The 22199-nt window shown below is 44.1% G+C and overlaps 1 protein-coding gene across 1 annotated transcript; it reads right to left on the reverse strand.

The window, feature by feature from the left end:
- Window positions 1-1804: 1804 nt before the first annotated feature.
- On the reverse strand, window positions 1805-20264 carry LOC120843587. Its single transcript, XM_040214992.1, has 5 exons — window positions 20139-20264; window positions 8340-8494; window positions 7236-7321; window positions 4420-4503; window positions 1805-1953 (listed from the first exon to the last, which is right to left on the reverse strand). The coding sequence occupies exons 1-5, from the start codon at window positions 20262-20264 to the stop codon at window positions 1805-1807; spliced, it is 600 nt and encodes a 199-aa protein (XP_040070926.1).
- Window positions 20265-22199: the final 1935 nt, after the last annotated feature.

Consider the following 22199-nt stretch of genomic DNA (forward strand, 5'->3'; position numbering starts at 1 on the left):
AAGAACGAGCTCCGATCGCCCGACTTAACTTACAGACACGGACTTTGCCGTTGAATGAATAAAGAAACGATGAATCGACTGTCTTTGAGTCACATCTAAATAAGCTATTCATCATGCTCAACACTTCTATCGTGCACGCACCAGCGAAACGACTGCTCAGTGTGGCTCACTTTGAGGCGCATAAGCTTGTTGTGGTGTAAACAGGGAGATCTGAATTTTGCTGCATATACTCTACAGTGGCCCAAGTTTTTGATAATATCAAGCCAGCGTCGACCGCCGGGCCGACGAGCACCGTGCCGCGGAGGAGTGCGGCGATACGAGAGAGATTAGGCGTGCTCACAAAGCCGTTTCCTGTGCGAGCGCCGTCTGCTAGGCTCTTCCGTTAACCGCAAACAAACCCTGCTCTTTATCTGCTGGCAGAGCAAACCGCCTTTAAGCAAGGATCTAAACAGCGCTTACTTATCACTCGCTTCTTTTTTTCTCGAGCACACGAAATAGCAATTGGCAGCACATTCAAGCACAAAACAACACAACCATACAGACCGCATAGTGAAACTATTTTCATTGCGCCATGGTTTATGCCGTGCAACACGAGTATCACGCCAGCGCGCGCACTCTTCAGGCATTTGCTCTACGAATAGATAAGAGAAGCAGGGGGGAAAGAGAGATCAAGAGAGGTGGGCGTTGGATAAACAATGATGTAATGTCAATCAGCGCCCTGCGCTCCTTTGCTACGGAAAAGGTGCTGTGTACGCTCAACGGAATAGCCTAGCAGACGACGCTCGCACGGGGAAGAGCTTTGTGCGCAAGCGCATAATCACTCCCGTATTGCCGCACCCCTCCGCGGCACGGCGATGACCGGACCGGCGGTCGACGGTCGCTTGATACTATAAAAAATTTGGGCCACTGTACATAACATGATCACGAATATCTGTCTCAAGGCATTGAAATGTAACGTCCAACGTTTGGAAAGTAGTTGTAATGTAAAGTCATGAGTCTGTGTCTGCGGTAATTGTAATGTAATTTATTTGCAATTTTGCATTCTTTAGAAACCTAAATATTAATGCAAAATAAGTTTGTTTTTTAAGTAATTTTGCCATCTCTGCTGGAGAAGCCCCGCTTGCACCGAGCTAAAGCCATAGACACCCCGCAGCACCGCCATAAGATTTCTAGCTGCGCGGCCTTGACTTCTCTCTTCGCCGAGAAGAAACACGAACGGATTCCGTTCATCCTCTGGAATCTGCTGCCGATGTTTTGAGGACCTGATATTTCTTAATCTCGACATCGTCCCAGCCATTTGTATTGCTGAAGCAAAAAACACATTTTAGAAATCGAACAAACTAAAAAAAAAAAAAATGTTCTAATTCAATCTGCGCTTTAACCTACTCAAAAGCAATGGCCAGAACCCCCTTGCTCTTCCCCCCCCCCCCCCCCCTTGTGCACGCCCCTGCTCACTGTTACTACTAAGGCTATACAAAAATAAGCCTTTTGATGAGGATATGCGAATCTCAATTATTATGTGTCCCAACTGTACACTCTATACTTAAAATTTCACAATAATTTAACACTTTTTTGCTGCATTTCACCGAGTAACAGTCAATTTAATAAATGCAAAGTCACTCATTGTTCGATAAAACGTGTTTGTTCATGCACAGCCTTAATATTTATATACATTTATAGGTGCAGCGTTACGCTCATTAAACAATTCCAACGTCATTGAGACAAATTCAATATTTATACCGTGCCATTTTATTTAAAGATTAATTAAACTACAGATATATTTCTATAGTCCTCAAGTGCGACTTCAGGAAGTTTTTGGTCCTGTTTCGTCACAATTACTCTTGTAGGATTCATACCAAGGACCTTTGCAATACTCTTGAAACTTCGCTTCGCAAGCAGCGGGTGGGCTTTCTTTTGCAGCCTCGTTAGTTAGTAGCAAGTCACAACGGTAATCTGAAAGGGGTAATGGTTGGTCAGAAGCTTTGCCTATTCTTTTATTTCATAGAATATATTTTTAGATAATACCGCGAATATATTTTTTTTTAATTTTCCAACAAACATAATGTGGGAAAAACAAAGGAAAAAAACCTGCTTATAAGTTGCATGACTGGTCCACGCCCCCGGCAAGGCAGCCGGCCCGGCCGACCCGTCTGTCGTCAAGGAAAGTGCTAAACAGCGAAGGCGGAGAACCCTACGGCACCTCTGTGAGGAGCGGGAGGAACGCCCGGACGAGCAGTTGCGTCCCGTTCCTTCGATGCCGAATGACCTACCGAGGAGCACTCAGACCCTCGTCTGCCGCCTCGCGACCAACACTGTCCTATCCCCGGCGCTGCGCCATAAGTTCTTCGGCGACGATCCCGACGAGGGGGTGTGTTGCCGGTGCCGGAAGACCGCGACAACTGCCCATGTTGTCTGGGAGTGCGAGCGCCACGCTAGCCTTCGGAAAACGAAACTGGAGGAACTCCCAGACGAGATCCGTCCGGCGACGTATGTCGATTGGATTCTGCCCACCAGTCGTGACAAGACGATCGTCTCCCTGCTGTGGACAAAGCTGGCGGAGTTCGTCTACGACAACGATGGCCCCGGTGGACGACTTTGCAGCAGCCGAAGGCGCTGGGACCAACACCCACCCAGACCGCCATGACGGCAACGGCAGATCCTTAGGCCCGCACCGATGCAGCCGACAATGGTGCATTATATGTATGGTATATATATATATATATATATATATATATATATATATATATATATATATATATATATATATATATATATATATTATATATAACAGGGCAATAAAGAACGTTCTAACAACAACAACAACCCTAAAAATGCAGCAGCAGTGCAGCATGTACTCAAATACAGACGCGTGCCACGGAGCGAGTAACAAGAACCAATATAGTCTGCATAAAAATACCCACTCTACACAGATTTAAAAAACAAAAAAAAAAGAAACTCGCATAAAAAGTTGCCGTTTGAATAAGACGGTAGGGTTGAAAAACATATAGTTTAAGACACTTACTTATATCTTGCTGATGTCAATATTTCTAACGCTATGGTGATTGGGAATGATCGGTTGAGATGAATGCCTAGCGCAAAGCGTGGGTGAACGGTTACAGATAAAACACGTTGCTCAGAAATGTTTGAATGTTATCCCAAAAAGATTAAGAATAAATTTTTGTAACGCTTGTGTAATTAAAATGCAAATCAACATCCAATAACGACAGGCGCTTGCAACCTGTCACTGCCAAATAATTGTATTCATTGCAAAAGGTGCTATCATTATTCGCAGGATTCCGGACGTCGCCATTAATAATAAAATTAAACCTTGAAAACACGTTTTCCATCTAAACGTATTCTTGAGTTTCTGGAATGTACAGAAAATTGTTATGTAACATAAAGTTGAAGTGCTAATACATCTCTCGTGCCTCAAGCCACGTATAAAAGTTAAAATCGTGAAATAAAGCACCCTGCTTCGCAAGCAGTTATAAAAATAAGCCCAGCAATCCCTAAACACAATACGCCTCCCCTCCCCCCAAAAAAGTAAAGGAACTGCCAAGCAATTTGGGGTTCTTGGGCCCCTTGGTATGCGTGGCTGATTTAGGGTGAGTCTCACTTGCTTATGTATTTTTCCGGAAGCTCCACTGATGATGCATTGCAAGCCGTAAACAAAACTACTTTTTTATAGTTCGGCAGACTGGCTGAGCTTGTGTTTACAGTTCGCGCACATTTAGAAATACAAATGTTATGCTGAACATTTATACAATACACGTTTCAATTGTCTTGGCTGTTCTTTTATTTAGACTTATATTTTTTACAACGTGTTATTTTTTAACATTCATTCGACTCCTTTAGCGTTCGTTCTCACATGTTTCAAAATATATCAAGCATATAAATTCTCCTCAAGTTGCCCTGGTGGAATACGCTATATAATGTCTATTTTTGTCGCACGAAAGAGATATAATAAGTCGTGAATAGTTTCAAACATCAAGTGCCGAGGCAAAAATTTAAAAATAATCAGAGAGGATAAACAAATTACTCGTACCAATGCCTAACCAGAAATTGCCGTCATTAACTTCTTTTAGTGAATTCGAACCCCCCCCCCCCCCTCTCAGCTTGCCAACCATGGTGGTTCTAGGAAAGCTACAGTAGTAACATAATATCCAAAATTGTACTGATAAAATATTTTAAGTCCAGGCATAGACCTCTAATAATTACTACTAGGCATGTACACTCTATCTTTCTTGCGGCTTTCATTGTCTTCGTATAAATGGAAATTGTTAAGAAACATCAAAATTGTCTTGACTCCAGCAAGCCTATATTCACTGAGTTGAGTGAACAAAATAAATCAACACAAAACATCATAATTCCCTTTTATGTCGCTAGCACATTCTGGGTTAAAAAGAAGCGCGAACCTACCTGGCGAATCCTTTTTCAATATTCTTACAATGTGGCATACTTTGTAATCAGAGTATAGTAGTGGATGACCCAGTGGTCCGTCAGCTGGAAAAGTACGCGAGTCACTTTTATTAAGCCCGCATTATTATGTGTATATCGTGTTACATATGTAAGTTTTCAAAGCAGGGCTTGGACACAGCCAACATTTGAATATCTGTTTTAGTTACTTGTCAGAGCTTGTTTAGTGACCTTAATATGTATTATAAATGTAAAAGGCGTCTCGTATAAGATTGTGTAGTTACCCATGAAAACCATGACATTAATTATGCATACTTGGCGACAAAAATAGCTTGTCCTATCAGTGCTTAAAATGGCAGAAAGTGTGTAATATATTTTCAGATTTAAACGTCCGAAGTACTAAAACCAGTATAGACTCGCTATGTAAAATATATTTGAACATAAATTGGACCCCTGCGCAGTTCTGACGGTTGTAAAAGTTTTGGGGTAAAGAGACGCACGTGTTTGTAGTTGTTACCACGTCAAGGCAGGTTGTTACTTTTACGAGATAATTACTGGAATAAAATTATCAAAGCTGGAAAATAATCTCAGCAGCTGTATTTGATATACATAATATTTATGCTCATAGCAAGGTGGGTTCCCTTGAAATCAAACACGCTTGTCAATGTGGTTATCTTGATTTGCATTAAAAACACACATTATAGCCTCATTACCCTAATAAAAAACGACTAGTTAAAATGGGATAAAAAAAGTAATCTTGAAAAAAAATTGGAATTGGTGCCATGAAAAATATAAATTTTTGGTTGCTGGATTTTTTTTATTTAGTTCTGTCAGTCATTATAACTGGGGAAAAACGAGCACTCAGTAATATTTCTTGTAAATATCTGACGCAAAGCCTATTTGATCCTCTACACTAGACTGCTCTTGCATATTTGATGCGAAATATTAAAAGAAGCCATACATTGTGTCTTAAGCGCTTTTTCTGACATACTTGTAGCCTTTTATTTTAGGATTCATTATACATTTTGCTTACTAAATACTAAATGCAAGTAGACATATACAAGTGCTATTTACTAGTATCAGTTTAATATCTTTTTACAAAATAATTTGTATTAATGTTTAAATTTCGTAATGAAAAAATGTAGTCATACCTAGCGCAATTTATTAGAAGCAAAATTTTTTTTACCTTCATCAATTTATAACTAACTAAACCCCTCCCCTCCTCCCCCTTAATCCCTTGGCCAAGAAAGAAAGAAATAGCATGCGTAGCCGCTGGCGTCGGAACAGCGGGACGTAGGGGCAGACTTTTTGTCTTGATAGGGGCACACCCACAAGACATGTCCACTCCCCTCCCTCCATCTAGCGCCACTCTCCGTCACCCCCTCACCTCCCGAACTCTTCCGAACCCCATGCTCTTTGCATTTTAAGGCTAGAAACTTCAACTTGCGAAGCTACCCTTTTTCCGATTCCGGTGCGTATATCCGTATATGCGCACTTCTACAGAAAATAAAACAAAAAGAGAGAAATTTTATTTAACTCATAAAAAGCTAAGATTATTGCGAAGAATAAAAAAATAAGGGAGAAAAAAAAAAGAATTTTTTTCATAAAGGGGGTTAAAATTATGACTACCTTTATTTCTTCACTAAGCAAAGAATTATATAAAATATGCTTGTAAAAATAACTTAAACTAAAGTGGCGCCAGACGACAGCATATCTATAGGTACAGGCTTATATTATTTAGTAAGCAAAATGTGTCATCTGTCCTAATACACAAGGCTCCTGTAATGTCACCAAAGCATCAAACATGCGGTGTTTCACATCATTTTATTTATGAAATTAAATATGCCAAAGCAGATTAGTTCAAAGTAAAAATAAATACTGGGTGTGTTTTCGTTTTTATCTATTTATAACGACCGACAAAATACCTGGGTACAAAAATCAAGCAGCAAGAATGTAGCGTTTCACCCCGCTCCACTTCCGAATGTTTGTGGAGAAAAATGCTGTTTCTAAACAAATGCAAAGAGTGACTTCGTTTCTCATAAAAATGTGGCTACAATAAATTTTATTGAGGCAAATGAAAGTATTACAGCGTGGAAGACCGAGAAGAAACGCTTCTTCGTACTTCCAAAAGATTCAAGTATACTCTTAAACCTAACATAAACGTTAGTGAGGCCAGCATGACCTTGCTGAGCCGGTCTCGTCCTAGCACACCCTCGAATATTCTAAGTCGAAAATCCGAGATTCCGAGTGCAGTAGAAAAGGAGCTGAGCCTAATCTTGCCCGGCTCGTCCTCATTCTCTCTCTAGCAAGTCTCGCTCCAGCCAGCTGTCACGCTGACGCCGCGACTTCGCTGCCTCTGTTTCGACGCTCTATTTTTTTTCTGGCATTGGCTTGCTGATTAAACTTTTTTCTTCAGTTTACGCTCGCCGAGCAACTGTTCCATCCACGACAGTATCCAATCCGACACACGTGTTTGATTTTAAAAGAAACCACCTTAATAGTTTCGCGTTCATTGCAATGTTCAAATGCTTATGTCATGTAACAATTCATGTTCCTACATAGGTGAGTTTGATTTAATTAGTAGGTTGAGAATAGCCAGTCAAATTTATACTGATATTGGCTTCACTAATTTTATAATGGTACTATACTACGGATTCCTGCAAGCTCTTTATGATAGCTACTGTCACGTGCTCTGATTATGTAGTTACATGACCATAAAACTCTCGCAGAGGATTTTCGTGAGTCGCCTTCCTAAATAACCTATAATCTTCACTACACAATAATTAATTACAGTTAAATTTATAATGAATCAACTATACCCTGTAGTCTGCTAAACAGGAGTACGTTTGGTGCCGGATGTTGGCCAGTGGTTTTGAACAACAATGTTTGATTTTTTGATGTCCACCTGTTATAGAAAAAAGACAGTTCAAATAAAAGACAGGAGCCTCGAGCTGTTTAAAACAATCCAGTACGAACAAATAAAATAGTTACTGCGTTAAAAAAATATAATCTTAGCATGGTCTTGCTGCAAAGGCCAACAGAGATGGAACGTGTTGAGCTATAAAACACACTAAGTGCGTGGGTTGCGTCTGTTCTATCTGTTGGATGAGGGTGGCGCGGGTCTGTGCAGGGCTAGCGCAACCACACAATGTATGTCTACGGTAGCTCAAAACCTGTTGTGTGTCTTAGTTTTTGTCAGCATGCTCAGGCTAGTTTAAATTTTGATAGAAATTAGCGGAACGGCATTCTGTGTTAAAAAGGAGATTCAACAAATACCACTCTCGCGTTAGAAGCCTAGGACGTTTTTGCTCGCTTCATGAACTGTTCAACTGTCACCCCATTGTTACTAACCATTACTTTCCGCGCGATAATGTTAAAATGTAAATATATTTACAAAATTAAAGGCATTTTCGGTTGCAGGGTATCCTAATGTTTAGCACTCAAAATAGACCCTTTTTTAAAAGTCCGCCAAGCAACAATGGCGTTCACCGTTTCTTGGGCACGAGGTGTGGGGTTAGATGCGAGTTCTCGCCTAACATTTACGCAATCCTCGTGTCCAATATAAGCTCAGAGTGCCTGCCCAAAACAATGGCGTGCTCGCATAATTGACGCAGCAGTTACTAGATGGCGCGCACACTTGAAAATAGTCTATTCAGTTATGATACAATCTTTCAGACAGTTGCATCCATAACTGCCTCACTCTCAATTTCTTTTTTCCAGTTACAAAAATTGTAAATGTTTTTTTTTTCTAATCTATTTACACCTAAGGGCGCTCATATATGCAAGTCCGATATATTGTGTTTTGTCTTGTTGATTTGCTATACTTCTATTTTCACTTGACGCTTCCTAGTGCGTTATCTTTTGTGGATTGTCTTTGCCTATTGCTAAATTAGATGAAGCAGAAATCAAGACATATTGCTTACTTGGATCCTAATTTAGCTCCCAGTTCCAAGGTGTAGCCATCTCCCGTCGTCGTCTCACCGTAGATTTTAGCATATTCACATGTTGGGTTTCCCATTGGCGTCGTCACTTCGTACGTTCGTTTCTTGACCCAGTGTGTTCCGCCTAATTCAACCAGCTAAAATATAACAACAACATCCTATATCAAAATAATACTCATATTGGTGTAACTGAAGATTAATCATGGCATATGGCTTCCGAAAAAAAAACTGTTGTCTTTTAGCTTTTAGTTAGGACTGATTCGTGTTATTACTTTTTTATTTACAGCTTCAATCCCGCCAAAAACCAGCAATAAAAATCAGGACTTATATCGAACTGATATAACAGTGCTTCTCTTTCAGACATTCTGAAAATACAAACCTGTGTGTCGCGCGTTGCTTTTCGCATTATCTACACTACAGTGTTGTTATGGTAGCTTCCAAAAACATACACGTATGTGCTGTGCTCAAAACGCATAATCCAACAATGTCTAGTTATTTGGGTTATTAACTACGTGGCTCCGCCTTATCTGTTTCTATTTTTCACAGACCTTGGGCCAAAAGCTATACGACCTGCCCGAGTGGGACAGGGGGACCCGGACATCGCAACCAGCTGCGATTGTCCAGCCCCTCACGGCTAAACAATCCTAGAGGACGACGGTGACCTGGTCACCTGTTTTCGGTTGGTTCTGCCGTGTAAATTAGGACACCTGCTGGTTTCCACTGAGGATAATATTGTTAATTAAACCACGCAAATTCAGGTCGTATTAATTTTTTTGTTTCCAAAAGGAAGGTGAACTTTTGAATGACACGCCGAATGTCTCACAGGAAAGTAACCACCCATTGCTCGAATCCTCAATTTTGCGCTCCGGGAGATGAAATAAAACGTGCTTTTCCTTTGTTTATTTCTGACCGATCAAAAAACGAGATGTTTAGACAAAAATAACGCATATGAATGTCTAAAATGTAACTTAATTTTTTTTTTAATTTCTAGTGAAAAAAGAAGTAAATACACAAAAAACAAACATTGTGTATAACAAGAAATAAGTCAGACGTTCATTCAGATATCAACAAAAAAACGCAAATATTCTTAGTCACTTGCAATGTCATGAAAGCAGCCTTTTTGTATTTGGTTTTCAGGTTTGCTGGAAATTAAAACAGAAGTTTGCTTTGAATTAACATTTTTAAAATTTATAAAATATACGTTATGTCGCTAATGTAAAATGTATTATTTGAAAAACTATATTAGAGCATGGTTATGACAACTTATATATTACCCTCCTGAAAGAAAATATAGGTTCGGCCGTAACACCCGGAGTGATGACAGGAGACATCGGTCCTCAGTTGGAGATGTCGTTACATAAGTACGTTATTTGCGTTACTCTCATTAGGTTTTTTTTTAGAGGTATGATACAGCTGAACATCTCGCTGAAATATCTATTTTCTTTTATGATATCTCTTTGCTGTGCCAATAGCAAGAAGTCAAATACAATTGTCAAAAATGTACCGCTGTTGTATTTTGATCAGCGTAGTTGTTTAGATCATATTCTGGTAGGGGAAAAAAGGTATGGTCTCCGCTTAATCTTCAAAGCAAAAACCAGTAAAAAACAAGAAACCGCGAAAAATAATTAAAAATAACTCTATAGATTAAATCTGAAACGACTTTGCAATTTGTCTTTGAACGATCGGACATTGCAGTATTTATACTTTAAATGAAAACAGCAACTGACGTACTGCACCCATTTGCTAGTGAACAAGATTCACAAAAACTCAAAACCTCATCTTGCGTTTAAACGAAACTTGCTTCAATTAGCTAGCTGAAAGCCCAGGCGCGCTACACTTTTTTTTATTTACCATTGCAAGTTTTCTCATCAGCACTATAAGCCTGCGTCATTTTGAACAACTGTTTCCAGCAATCTGCGTGCGATATTGCGCCCCCGAGGTGCTCGATGAACCTAAGCACATTGTTAGTAATTAACAATTCTAGAGTCCTCACAGCTCTAGCGCGCAACCCCTAAAGAACAGGGTACGTAGAAAGATTGCGGAAGTAAGTGGCCAAGACGTGCATCTTCCTCTGAAAGAGGTGCTTGTGTCGTCCATTGTCTTGTCTGTCTATTATTCATTCGCACTCTGAGCAGCACCAAGACGACCTCCAGTTCATTTTCTATCGAAAAATAAGGTTTCATGGATCTATTAAAACTGGCTGTTTTTGCACAAAACGTTGTATTTATAGGATTGGCTTCTGTTAGATTGATTGGGACGCTGCAGAAAAGTGTAAAAAAAAAGTTCACATCGCCGCTACATTTGGTGACGTTACGTGTCGCCAAATGTAGCTAAATTTAGTAAGTCTTTATTGTTCAGAATGAATAATAAGAATAAGTAACTGTAAGGATAAATATGTAATCGTGCATCCGCTGAACACGTTGTCTTTTCGTTTCATTCCTAAGATTAAGACACATTTCAATTTTGATAAAATATATTAAAGTCCTGTCTGCAATACAGAAATTTTCTAGTTAAACATGGCTGTTTTGCAGAAAAGCTTCGAGGCTAGGTGATATTATGTGAATAAAAATAATAAAAAGAACGTTTGTGGAAAGCACGAGGAACAAGGCACGGGATTCGGCAAGAGAGCCAGCGGTGTTGGCAGCCTGGTATAGCCGCTTGGGTAACCCGATTTAAACCAGGACTGAGTTGCCAGATCTCAGGATGCCCCCCCCCCCCCCCCCCTCCAAAAAAAAAAAAAGAAGAAAAATCGAAGACCGTGGCTTTTATGAGGCAAGTTGTGTCGACCTCCTTTCGGTTCGAGAATCCTTAGCAAACCTGCAAGGCTTCACCCTCCTTCACCATGTCAGAGCTTCGTGAGTTTGTAAACGACGGACCCAACACTTTGATCTGACCAAGGTGGGACAAAATCGAACTCAAGCTTCCAAACATTTGTCTTAAATATTTAGCTTTCCAGTTCATTTCTTGATTTTGACAAAAAGCCTTTTCCTTTCTATACAAATCACCAAAGTTCAACTAGATCTCGTCTTTGTTTACTTAACATACTTCTTATTGCAACGAACCTAGTGACACTGGTGTTTCCTACATGACGAATCTTTTCAGATATCTGAGTTTGTATTGTCCGGCAGGATACTTTAGTCTTTAGAGTAAATTCACTCTGTTTAACCTTCACTATCTTTGCTTAGTGAAGGTTAACTTTTTATTTAACGTCTGTTCAACGTCACGAAATATTGAAGACTCAGTCAAGCAACGTTCCAAAACTATAAAATGGGTGACTGGGTTGCCAAAACAACTTAAAGGCTTTGCCTCTACACCTCCCTTATCATAGGGGCTGAAACGATCGTCACGGCTGCCGCCGAAAAGCTTCGTTATACGTCAGCTTCTGAGGGAGATGCTCAATGTGCGCTGTAATGTCCCTCTAGCAGAGTCCAAAGGTGGCACATTCACTCCCACTGGGGGTGGAAATGCCGAGCCTACTTCAATAGGTTCCTTTAGGAATGAAGGACAATATGTCGACGTCAATGAAGTGCTGTGAGAGACCTCTTTGTGGTCTGGACCATCAATTTCTACCTCTTCTGTGTTAAGATCCTCGAGGGTGGGAAGGATGCGCCCTTTGTTTGTTCGTAACGTTCTGCCCCTCTCAGTGACGACCCGGTAGGATATAAAGGCACCACGTCTTGACCTTTGCCTACCCTGGAGCAGCAGTTCTCTACTGTCAAGCGTACCATTCTCTTCACATTTATCTCCTAGAGTGGTCTAAGCAACAACTGCTCTGCTGACGCTTGTGTAATGGTTATGGAGCCTGCTCCATGAAGTCGGGTAAGCACGACCTTATTCGTCTCCCCATCAAAAGTTCACTTGTCGATCGAATCGGCCATCCTCCAGCGGTGAAGACCTGTAGTTCAGAAGGCCTAGTATGATGTCTTCGTGTGAATGAGTGTGCTTCTTCGCAATACTCTTAACGGTATGTATGCCTTTCACGGTTAGACGGTTTGAGCGCGGTAAGTGTGGGCTCGGAGGGACGTGCTGAAGGTCATATATGAGTGCAAAGATTTAAGTGCATTGGAACTGAACTAGGTTACATCGCTAGTACACACTTCGATCGGTAGTTCATGCCTCGCAAAGATCGCAGATAATACGCACCACTGCATCTGTCGAGCTGTCTCTGAGCTGCTCGACCTCCGGGAAATTAGAGTATGCATAAAAAGCGTCGAGGTATGTTTGTCCAAAAGACGGAAGTAAGACTACACCAACGTGCACCCATGCGCGAAATAGCACTGTTCTCATCGACAGTGTTTCAGCTGGTCGCTGGTATGCATGATGTTTTCGCAATGAACAGCTGTTGAGCCATTGTACAAAGTTTGATAGCAATCCAGGCCAGAACATTAACTGGTGAGCTTTTGATTTGCATTTGTTTGTTCGCAAATGGCCTCAACGCAGCCTCGCACGTGTCTTCTGAGATTCTTTGGAATAACTACCTTGAGCGCCTTTTAAAGTACGACCTGAAGGACTGACATTTTTTTTTTTGCGCACGACCTGTAAAGAAATGATTGAGGCAGTGACCGCAGTTCATGAAGGCAGCTGATTACCCACACAAAAAAACAGTGTCATCGGGTGTAGCAACTGCGGCTTGCTCATTGTGATATTGCTCACAAGGTCTAGGAGAGTTACGACTGAACATACTTCCGCATCATAATCATCAGGTACCGGTTGTGTGTCCTTTGGAGCCGGCCGGTTCACGCGATGACGCATCTGCGAATATCAGCTTCTTTACTCAGAACGAGTTTAAACAAGTGGTCATAGTTTAATAATTGGCAAAAAAAGCATCGCAGGCGATGTGGCATGGCACGTACTTTCTTTATTGAGATGGCGATAAGGAATGGGTGATTAGTATCCAAGACTATGGGCCGTTCATATAAGAATTTGTGAAATCGCGCACAGTTAAATGTGCTGCCCAGTGCCTCCTTTTCCATTTGAGAGTATCGAGATTCGGATTCTGTCAGCACTCTTGAACAATAAGCCACCGTCCTCCACTCTGTCTAATGGCGCTGGAAGAGAACTGCGCCCAGGCCATAGCTGGACGCATCAGTGGACACTTTCGTATTTAGCGCCTCATTCTAGAGTGCAAGGGACCGTGCTGTGGTCAACGAGCTCTTGAGGTTCTGCCACTCATTGTCGCGAATCAGGAACCACTCGAACACCGCGTTCGTCTTGAGAGTTTCCTCAGAAGGGTGGTATGATCCGAGAACTCAGGCAGGTACTTGTCCATATAGGCCAGGGGTGGCCAAGCTGCGGCTCGCGAGCCACACGCGGCTCTACGCGTGTTAAAGTGCGGCTCGCGGCTCCCTCCCCCACTCCCCCCCCTCCCTCCCGGTCACACGAGCACTTACCCAAGTAGAGAAATGGAACGCGTTTTGATATCGAAAGACAGGTTGCGGTTTGTTAGTCTTTTGCTACTGCTACCTTACGTACAGTTAACCTGCTTTTGACTCGTACAAATTGAAAGTAGCCTGAGATTTGTTTTTAGCCCTGAACAAAAGTCCCCCCCCCCTCGCGGCTCTTGGAAGTTTTGTGGTTCTGTTTGCGGCTCTTAGGCCGGGTCAGCCTGGCCACCCCTGATATAGGCTAAAACACCAAGCACGCGTTTAACGTCCCTTTCATTTTGGGGACTAGCATATTTAGTAAGCTGTTCACCATGTTCTGATCGGGCTGAAGGCAAAGGGTGCTAATCCTGTCTACTAGAAACCCCCTCCCCTCCCTTATGCCAAATCTGCAATCCTCTACGCTCAGGATGAATCATGCCTGAAGGGCGGCCTGTAGAGCTGTATCGAGTCGTGCCACATGGTAGGTTTCGGCGGCTCCCGAGATGATTATGTCATCGATGTACACCTTGACAAATGGCAAGTATTAAAAATCGGCGGTATCTATTTTTTTTCTTTATAAAAACCTCAGGTGACGGGCCAAGACCGAACGGCAGCCTTTTGTAACGATAGCGCCGAAAAGACGTGCTAAATGTTCAAATACTTGAGATGTCATCATCGAGGGAGCTTCGCTGTAACCCCGAGGTTGCATCCAGCCGTGAAAAACGTGTAGCTTTTTCCAGGTCTGCCGGAACGTCCTCTACTTTGGGGATTTGGAAGTGATCTGTCTTAAGACACTCATTTCTATGTTTTGGGTAAAGGCAGACTCTGCTCTTGAGATCCGTTTTGCGGACAGTGACCAGTAGGCTTACCTGGTCACTGGGTGCACTCCTTTTGGGCACGATCCATGCGGCTTTAACTCTGTCCAGTTCCCGCTTGAGTAGTTCCATCAGAATGTGTGGTACTCTTTGTGCCGGCTTGATCACAGGCTCGGAACTGTCTTTGGGGGCCACCTTGTGTGGCTTGTTCGTACAACCGAGGCCCTTGAAGAGCTGAGGAAAGTCCAAAAGCAACCTTCTTTCCCAGGCCTAAGGTTTCAGCGACGGTGTCCACACGGCTCACGAGACCGAAGGTTTCGCTTGTCCGAAGGCTCGAATGTGCCTGACAAGCTTTCTTTACGAAGAAGAATTCAATCCTGGCCCTTTTTGCCTTGATTACTACGGAATACACTCGGTTCCTAGGTGACCGGTCTGGTCGCCGCTATAGCTTCTTAAGATGGCGCCACTCGGTTGCGTCTGTCTTGCCTTGTTAAGCCTTTTGAACACATAGTGAGGCATAATATTCACCTGCGCTCCGGTATACACCTTCAGTGTCTCCTCTTGATTATCGAGTGACGTCTCTATTAGCCAATCGGCCCTGTTTCCCGTGACGGCCTGCACCTCCAGCAAGGTAAAGTCGTCATGGTCCCACATGCTGCCGTAGGTTGCTTCATATCTGCGTCTCCGTGGTACTGCGACCTCCAGAACGTGGCCTAGTGTTTTTTTCTTTTTGCACCTAGAACAGACTTTTCCATTCGCGAGACCGTGTCTTGGTATGTGCTGCTCATGGCACTTGCTCTTTTACTGGGTTTTAGCATATTCCTGTTGTGTTAAAACTGGCTGCACGAGGTGTTCTGGTGCTTCCCAGGCCTTTTTAGCGTTTGCTTTAGTTCAGCCGTTTTGCAGAACTGCACTTATTTCTCCAGAGTTAAGCCTCCTTCTCGAAGCATGCGTTCCCGTATTTATTCGTTCACAGTTCCGTACACGATCCTGGACGCGCATTATAGAGTCGGCGTGGCTGGCAAATTTGCACGATTGAACTTTTAGTTGCAGGTCCCGAAAGTCATTTCTCAAGAGGCGCATCCTCTTTTTGCTCCTGGATCAAAAGATATAACGTTCATAAGTCTTGTTGCAGCGAGGCGTGGAGTGAATTTTGAATTTCTACGCCGTCAACGCCGCGTTCAGCGTCATTGCATTTCAAAGTGTCAAACTCTTCCAGGGCGTCTCGCACTGTTACATTATTGCCCCCTTCTGTTTCGCCGAGAATCATTTCTCTTCTGCTGTGGCTTCCAGAAAGAGCTCCACTCGTTGACGGAATCGTTCCAGTTCCCTGCGAGTTTTCCAGCCATTTGAATCCGCTCTGGATGTTCGAATCCATCTATAGCGGGCGCTGTGGGTTATGTTGTTGCTGTGGCAGTCAACAGGACGATTTTGACACCATGTAACGTCGCGCATGTTGAGAGACAAGCAACGGACCAAACGAATGACAAACGTTTAATGGTGCCCGCGAGGGTCGTATTAGTACATGCGACACAGAGGGTTGCTGGGCTCCCAGAACAACTTGCAGGGTCTGTCGTTAGCGCTGTCGCTAACCGATCGTCGACCACAACGTCGGAAGACTCCCGACGGTCTTGCGTTGTAGACAACATTAAGGCCGTGACCGGTCAGCTCCCAACCCTTGCACCTTTGTCACGGCGTCGCCGCCAAAGGTCCCGCTCTCGCCGGCTCTCGCGCTCCCACTCACGTGCGGCAGAGATATTCGCCTCCCCGAAGAACGGTCAGATTGACTCTGGCTCGGACATGTGTTGGAACCACCGTACCTCCGGCGAAACTGCCCGCAAGTGCAGCCAACCTTGCTCTTGGGCGGTAAATTAGAAGTCCGGGCACTGGCGGCGGCAAGGGATACTAATCTACAGGAAAGCCGCCTCTTCTAGTTCATGACAAAGTAGTTGGTCCATCGCTTTCTTGTCAAAACAGGAGCTGAGGTCACCGCTCTACCGGCCACTCTTTTGAACTGACGACGCAAGCACACGACCTTCCAGCTCTAAGCGATCAACAATTCTGCCATCGCAACCTACAGCCAGCTGTCACTCACAGTCAACCTTGGGCAGTATTGCACGTCCCGGCGGCTGTTCACAGTCGCCGACATCCAACATTATATCCAGGGAGCGGATTTTCTTAGCCTTTACAAGCTGGCCGACAAAATCCATGCACGGCACCTCATTGACCTAACGAAACACCTCTCCGTGAACGGCGTGGTCTCCACGACTACGGCGAAAGGACTTCGAGCGTTTACAGCCTCATCGGCTCATGAAAAAAATATTTCGAATTTTCCTCACAAGGCCATACACCCGGGAGTCGCCGGAAAGCACACCATAACTCACAACATTGTCACACCTGGTACCCCTGTTTTCGCTTGTCCGCGTCGGTCACCTGGATAATTCCTGATAATTTCTCGTCGCGCGTTTGACCGTATGCTCGTACTTGGTATCGTTCGTCCGTTATTGAGCAACTGGCGCTCCACAGAGCATATGGTCCACAAGAAAATCACGTTGGCTGTAGACGCTGTGGCGATTACCCTTCCATCATTACCAACACCCAGTCTGACCGGTACCCACTACCTCCCATACAAGATACAATATGAAGAACCTTGATGGTTTTCAGATATTCTCTATGATATACTTGTTGAAGGAATGTGACCAGACTCCGGTTGAGTCTGCCGGAATTCCAAAGACCGCCATCAACATTCCATTTGGCCTCTGGGTTTGTGCGGATGTTTTACGGTCTGCAAAAAGCCGCCTAGGCGGTTAATCGACGTCTATACTTCATCTTCAGTTATCTTGACGATATCTTAGTCGGCTGCACGTCGGAAACCTAACATGAACAACACCTGAGCACTCTTTTCTCCCGGTTCGACGACAATGGGGTGTTTATCAACCCAGACAAAGGCACCTTCGGCATGACGACCATTAGATTTCTTGGACATCTGGCAACACCGCAACTCATCAAGCCCTTAGATACAAAAGTTACAACCTTCAGAAACTTTCCGCACTCAACATCTCTAAAGAAATAGCACAAATTATTAGCGCTTCTAAATTGTCATCGTTCTTTCTTACCAAGTTGTGCACAACTGATAGAGCAATTGACCGATCTGCTGGCCACCAAGCAACAATATTCTGCGCCTCGTCAGTAAAACAAAAATGCAGCGTCCGCCTTTTTTAGCGAAAAAGTCGCCAGCTGACGCTGCGATGCTCATTTATCCGATTACGGACGCAGAACTGGAGCTCGTCGGCGACGCGTCAAGGGTAGCTCTCGGTGCGCTTCTTGTGCAGAACGTCAATGGCTGGCAGTCAATCAGATTTCTCGCACAAAGTGAAGAATTCAGAACCAAATCACGGTACCTTGGCACGCGAACGTTTGGCTATGTACGTTGCTATCAAGGGCTCCGGAACCGGGGGGGGGGGGGGGGGGGGGGGGGGGGGAGGGGTGCAGTAGGGGCAGTCGCTCCCACAGGTTTTAAACCAGTGGGAGCAGGCCCCCCACTCAAAGCTGTTCCGACCCCCCCCCCCCCCTTCCCCGCCCTCTTCTCCCCTCCCACCACAGATGAGGCCGCGAGAGAGAGAGAGGTAAACTACACGATGCGACACGAGCTGAATGAGTCCCCAGACGTCGACCCCACACATCATATATGCTTCCGGAGCCCCTGCTTGCCGTCAAAGTCTTTAGCCACTTCCTCGAGGGAGAGAGTTTAAACGTTCTTAGATATTATAAGCCCATGACGTTCGCATTCCAGCGGTACCGCAGCGACCACTCATCACGTGAGATCCGGAACCTCGGTTTTCATATCTGAGTATACCCTAAATCTCCGCCATGTCAGCGGCTATGAAAACACCGCTGCGGTTACACTGTGCCTCGTCTGTGCTATTTCTCGAACAGATCCGGTAGACCGTAAAGAGCTGGCAACCGCAAAAGCCGACGTTCCTGAGCTGCAACGCTTGCGCGCCTCTTCCAGATCGTTGAAGTTCGCCGGGGTTCCTTCACACTTTTCTCCGGTAACGACTACATGCGAAACGTCTCCTGGTGTGTCAAACCCATTCGTACCATCAGCGTTTCATATCCTTTTTTGACAATCTTCAAAACCTGAGCAATTCTGGTATCTCAGCTTCACACAAATCAATAACTGCTTATTTCTTCTAGTCGATAATGAACGTGGGTTTCCGTCGCTGTCGTGATCGTGCATTCAATGCCAACGCGTCAAGATCACGCCACAAAATCACCCTTTCTCACCTTTTCGCCCAACGGACTCCAGGTTCGCACACGTTCACATCGATCTAGTGGGACCCCTTTCATCATCACCTCGAGCCCACTATTATCTGACGTGTGTGGAGAGATTCACGAGATTGCCTGACGCATTTCCCGTCCCTTACAAGGCAACAGAGACAGTCGCCGCAGCCTTCATCGACAAGTGGCTGTCCAGTTTCAGCTGCCCTGCTGCGGTCAGCACCACCAGGGGACGGCAATTTCAGTCCACCCTGTTTCCACTTTCATCACCACCTTGGAATTCTGACACATCCACATCACCGCCCATAATCAGTTGATCAACGGCATGGCGGAACAGCTGCACCGCCAGTTGAAGGCAGCTCCCGCCGCCTACGACCCGCGAGAACAGTGGGCCGACCACCTTTTCATCGTTCTCCCAGTCCTTCGCCCGGCACTCAAGTCAAAAAGTGGCGGTTCTGCAGCCGAGTTAGTCCACCACTGCTTCTACCTGCCCAATTATTTTCTTCGCCTTCCCCCGAGAAAAAAAAAAAGAAAGAAATCCTAATGGCTACGTCGACTGCCTTCGACGAATGTTTCGTCTCCTTTGGCCCGTTCTTGCACCTCAACGTCGCGGTCGTTCGTTAGCCAAGACCTCGTGATGTGCTAGCACGTTTTCTTGCGACGCAACAAAAATGGTCGACCACTGGTACCGGCCTACGAATAACCGTTTGGAGTACTTAATTGTCAAGCCAAGACGGTCGCACGGGACATCAACGGCTGTAATGACGTAGTGGCTACTGACCGGATCAAACCGGCGTACTAACAACAGACTCTTCTCGTTCTAATTTCAAACCCCCTGCCTTGTCAGAACCGTAAACGCGCAATTCTACAACAAAACGCATTACAGAGACTCTCCTAGGACCTACGGCTCTACAGGGGTGAGCTTTGTTGCGGCACTTACAGCGGGCTCAGGCCAGGAAAAGAGTGACGACAACGAAGCTGAGAGGCCCTTGCAGCGCGAGGAATAATACCTAGAAGTTCGGATCAAAAACGCAGTACGAGCTGGTTACTTTCGTCTAATTTCTGATATGTTTGATAAATGTTATCTTTTTTTAGATTAAATTCTAATTTATATATTTTCTCACATATAAAACACGATTAAGCTCTCAGCACCCCTTCTTGCGAAACACACGATCTGCACGGGTGTAACAAATGCTTTCCGAGCGCTAGTGATTCAAGTGGACCGAAGCACAGGAAGGTTATAAATACAAAATCTTACTACCATTGGTAATTAAACATGATCTTGAATATTTAATGTCAGAAAGTAATAGTGAATGACAAACCTTTTTCGCATTCTGCTCTTTAAAGTTTTTCGGGTCGTCCTCTGGTAGTGTAGTTACCTCAGCCGTACCTTGAGAGTGACTAAAAATTAGAAGACAGAAAATAACGAGGAGCGACTGTAAATACATTTTGAGATTCGGTTTGAACTATTATTCTCAAATGTGTCGTGACGATAGAGAGCTCCAGTATTTATACTTCAACAAAAACAGTTACTTAGATGCTCAAACCAATCACAAGAGAGAAACTGCGTAAAAGGAATAAAAACAGCTTTTTTTTAATTTATTTGTTTGTGGCATGACTTACTTCAATTGGCTAGTTGAGGACCAAGGAGGAGTTGCATTCATTTTGAGAGAGAGAAAAACTTTTTTTACACCGCTCATGTTCCTGCAGCGTGATTCATTTTGACGTCACTGCAGCTGCTGCCGTTTCCCGTTTCCGACGCCTGCGTTATGTTAGACTTATGGCTTCTGAAAGCTGCATACGATTCAGCGCCTTCAAAAAGATGAATGATACTAAATGTAACGAATATAATAAGCTTGAAAGATAGGCAAAACCAACTAGGCCAACAAATTATTTTGATACTAAACGTAATATGCACATTGTCCGCCTTTAACAATTCTTGACTTTTTATATGGTCGGGATACCTCAAAACACAATTTTAAGTTGTCGAGCATCTTATTCAACATTTCACCCAGCAAGACCTTTCTTTTGGCTTTGGTGTACTGAAGGCGCGAGCGCGGAGTGCGGGAAGGCATCTCCAAATGCCCCCTTGCAAACCCAGGACTTCGTCGCTTCTACGCCGAAGCCTCCTCGAGCAAGACCATGCTTATGTCTCTGTCATGCCTTTTGTTAGTAAGGCTAGTGGCGCTTTGCGCTAAGCCTATCACGGTGTTATATCTCGATCTGCACGTAACAGTGGCGCACAATTCTTTTTCGAAGTCTGAAATGTCGATTTCGATCTTGGAGAAGGGTGCCACAGTGCGATCGTGCAATGTGAGAGTTTCGCGGCACATTGGGGCAGCGAGCATTTTCGGTCCGTCCTGACTGTCGTTTCTGCGTCTGCTCCTTCGTGTGGATGCAATTCGGAGACGGAGGAACCGCGGATATAATTGTTGTTGTTTATGGTTACGGTTCTGTGGATTTTTCGTATGCATCAACAAAAACTCAACTCCCGATTTTGATGCAAAATCGTTTCATTCTGTGCAAACGCTTATACGTCTCGTAACTTGGATATGCATTTTCAGTCAATTAGTAACTAAAAGGCATCATTTTCAAGATCAGTAGACTCTAAGGTAGATGTGAAAGTTTTCACAGACATCTGCCGCTGTGCGCACCACCGTCGCCCATGTTCACGCTTTCACTGCCCTCTCTTTGTCGTCGTTCCAGGCGCTTGCGTGCTTAGTTTCCTTTCTTTCCGCTCTCCCGGTGCGGAGGGTCCCGTCGCGCGTGTCTACTTTCCGCGGGTGGCGTTCCCGTCGTGTCTAGTTTCTTCCGGCTTCACGCGGCAGGTCTGTGTCGTGTGCTAAACAGCTTAGCTGGCCATCCACATTCAAAAAGCGGAATGGCTCATGATCATTTCTGTTTTACATAATTCTTTTGTGTGTTCGTATTGTGCTATGTTAAATTAATTTAATCTAAATAAACGTGTACGAAGTTTGTTCTGCCAGTGAGGTCACCGGTGCTAGCAGACGTGCCGGATGTGCGGAAACTTCCCACCGAGCGATGTTTTGCAGCTGTATCATAATATGTTCAAAGAAAATGGAAATAGCCTTTTGCGTTGAACCGCAGATGTACGTTTAATCGAGCTAGCTGTCTACCAGATGTGACGATATTAAATGAAACATATACGGGACAGACACGTTTTCTGTGACCTTTAAAAAAGTAATTACAAATGCACCAACTGTGCAGATTGATAAAATGGCGATGCTAAAAACTAATGCGTCCGGGTATATAAATTTGCAACGCTTGAACACAAAACAGGAAAACTCTGGTAATTCGTTACTTCTTTCATAGCAATGATTCTTCTGGTGATCTTTAGATTTGTCCTGAGGGAGGCTGATGGG

The sequence above is a fragment of the Ixodes scapularis genome, unplaced genomic scaffold (genome assembly GCF_016920785.2).
Source record: "Ixodes scapularis isolate PalLabHiFi unplaced genomic scaffold, ASM1692078v2 PGA_scaffold5__190_contigs__length_132052651, whole genome shotgun sequence".
Classification (NCBI taxonomy): Eukaryota; Metazoa; Arthropoda; class Arachnida; order Ixodida; family Ixodidae; genus Ixodes; species Ixodes scapularis.